Genomic DNA, 2,689 nt, shown 5'->3' with positions numbered 1-2,689 from the left:
CATTTACCAATAAAAAAAATCAAACTCAATGTCCCAAAGAAATGTATTCCAAGATGCAAAGAAAACAAAGGGCACTATCTATCTACACTCCTATCTTGTTGAAGGTATAACAAAACAAAGGATAATTTGTTAGTTATAACAATCTATCTTATTGAAGGTATAACCAAACAAAGGATAATTGTTAGTTATAACAACTGACACACATGCTGCCACAACTAAGTAAGGAATAAAAAAAAAAAGAGAGCTTATACAATAAAGTCAAGATGGTATGATCTCAAATAGACTAGTTAATATGATCCAGTAATTTGTGTACCAAATGGAGCCAATCCCTAAACATTAGTTTTGTTTAACAAAGTCTATAAACGATGAAATTTTAGTTCGTGCTGCACAAAACCTGCCTTCCAGTAAAGGGAAGAGAACTAAAAACCCTCAAACGATAATCAATTAGTAAAAAAGTGGGATGAATAGTTGGAATAAAAGTTGGATCTTCTCATATTTTAACAAAGCCTTATTCCCCTTCTTAACATTATCACAACTCTGTTGCTAGAAAAAAGAGAGCAATTCGTTTGTGGACTAATGGGTATCCCACAAGCCTCACAATAATACAGATATAGTGAATTCCCACACATAGATGTAAATTCCCTTTCTAAAGGGAAAAAAAATAGGGGGAATCACCAACTTCTATGTGATCTACTATCTATTATTATTTTTATATACTATGATTTGGCTCAATTCTTCTGGATCCTACTCCTCAAAAAAGTTGAGCTCTACCCTCCAAAGATGCTACACTATTTACAGAAGCAGATTTGGCATCTCCTTTGCAGTTCATAGATCCAAGAACTCGCTTATTATCACGATAATGACCAAGTTGTTTTTGACCAGAGAGACGATTTACAAGTCTGTCTAGAGCTTCCTTCATCCACCAGTGTTGACAAACTTCCCTTGCTTCTGTGACGCTCATCTAAAGGGAAAATTTTCAAACACAAAATTATAAGATAATCATTCAATGTGTTCATCTTTTTTTGAACGGCTTAATTATTAGTTACTGACCCATATTCTTTGACGAACGTTTTGCTCTGGCCAGAACTCCAATTGTTCTTGAACAAGTAAAGGGAACATGTAGCCTTCATAGAAAGTGTCATGAGTCTTGCTCTTGAAACTCCATTTGCCCAATTTACCCTGCACCACCATAAAAAAATAAATGATTAGAAGCTATTTTTTTAGTTTGCCAATTTATTAAAAAAAAAAAAAACTTTGATGAAGTTCCATATTTACTCTTAGTTATGTTTTTCAATTAAAGATTTTAAAAGAAATCTTTGCTACACTAATTTTTCGAGATAAAATACTAAAAATGCTTTTGAAATTGCATCTAAAATTTTATAATTGCTTTTATAGCCCAACATTAAGAGTAAATGGCTCACCCCAACAATGCCTCGCACCCCAGCTTCCTCCATGGTTTCTCTCAAAGCTGCCTCCTTTTTTGATTCGTCTAATTCCCAGCCTCCCTGTTATTTGGTCAACCAAAATAAATTATAAATGAATAGAGGGTAATAAAATAAATGGAAATAATGTGTAATTTTTTAGTTGTTGATTATTGACAAATAATTGGGTGGGTGTGGGTCTACCTTTGGAAATAGCATCCCTTTTCCTTTCTGGGAACTAATAACCAGAACTTCCAATTCATCAGAAACAACATCCAAGGAAGTCTTCTCCCCAATCTTAAATCTGTACGGTATGCATCTGCATGAACATGATTGCAAACACAAAATTAGTAAAAAAACAAAAAAACAAAAATAAAAGTATAACATAAAACTCCGTAGAGAAACAATGCAATCCCGAATTCACCAACTAGTTTATTTTCAATTCCCTCATTAGAAACTCATTTTCTAATTCTTAGTACCCACAAACTCATAACCTTAACACAACTTGCCCATACAAGAACAAAGCCTTAGGGAATAAAAAATGGTTTCCGAAATCACCAAAACCAAAACCCCATCGTGAAAAACAGTTTTTTTTTTCACTTAAAACAAAGATAGAATTAGAAACACGGATGAGAACAGAATTTATATGAAAACCCATTATCCCAAAATTAAAGAAGAAGAGAGGATAAGGAAGAGACGAACCCCACAACTTGGCGACGACCTTTTCTATAACGTTGCAACTCCCTACCGGTACGAGAAACCAATGCCGCAACATTTTCTTGGGAAACCACAGCCACCATTTTCTTTTCTTTTTTTTAAATTTTTACCTTTTCTAAGGATGTTTGAAACAAAGAGTTTAAGGAACAAGAGAAGGAACAGAAACAACAACAACAACAACAAACGAAAGCAAATTGTGTTCAGTAGATAGCATGAGAGGAAGTGAAGAAGGGGACACCTTTTAATAATGGTAACCGGTTAGAGAGAGAGTGTGTGTGAGTGTCCTCACAGGAGAGAGAAAATAATTTTGTTTTATTTTATGTTGAAATTATTTTTAAAAAAATATAAAATAAAGAAACTAGAGAAGGGGAGTGACGTTAGACGTTAGACGTTGGAGGTGGGATCCACTTTGTAGCAGATCTGCCGCAAATGCATGCAACCCTACGACACGTGTGCATGACGTGTCACATGATTTCCTACCTGGCTTTCAATATCTGTTGGCTTCACAACACTTTCTATTTTGTTTCTGAAAGTAATTATAAAAAATGGAA

At 34.2% G+C, this 2,689-nt stretch overlaps 1 protein-coding gene across 1 annotated transcript; it reads right to left on the bottom strand.

Annotated features, from left to right (window-relative positions):
* Nucleotides 1-461: 461 nt before the first annotated feature.
* On the bottom strand, nucleotides 462-2,359 carry LOC114380818 (nudix hydrolase 18, mitochondrial-like). Its single transcript, XM_028339877.1, has 5 exons — nucleotides 2,124-2,359; nucleotides 1,626-1,740; nucleotides 1,422-1,505; nucleotides 1,051-1,179; nucleotides 462-961 (listed from the first exon to the last, which is right to left on the bottom strand). Exons 1-5 carry the CDS (start codon nucleotides 2,219-2,221, stop codon nucleotides 752-754), a joined length of 636 nt encoding a protein of 211 aa, XP_028195678.1. The 5' UTR covers nucleotides 2,222-2,359; the 3' UTR covers nucleotides 462-751.
* Nucleotides 2,360-2,689: the final 330 nt, after the last annotated feature.

Source organism: Glycine soja, chromosome 13 (assembly GCF_004193775.1).
Source record: "Glycine soja cultivar W05 chromosome 13, ASM419377v2, whole genome shotgun sequence".
NCBI lineage: Eukaryota > Viridiplantae > Streptophyta > Magnoliopsida > Fabales > Fabaceae > Glycine > Glycine soja.
This window is presented reverse-complemented; position numbering and strand designations above follow the sequence as displayed.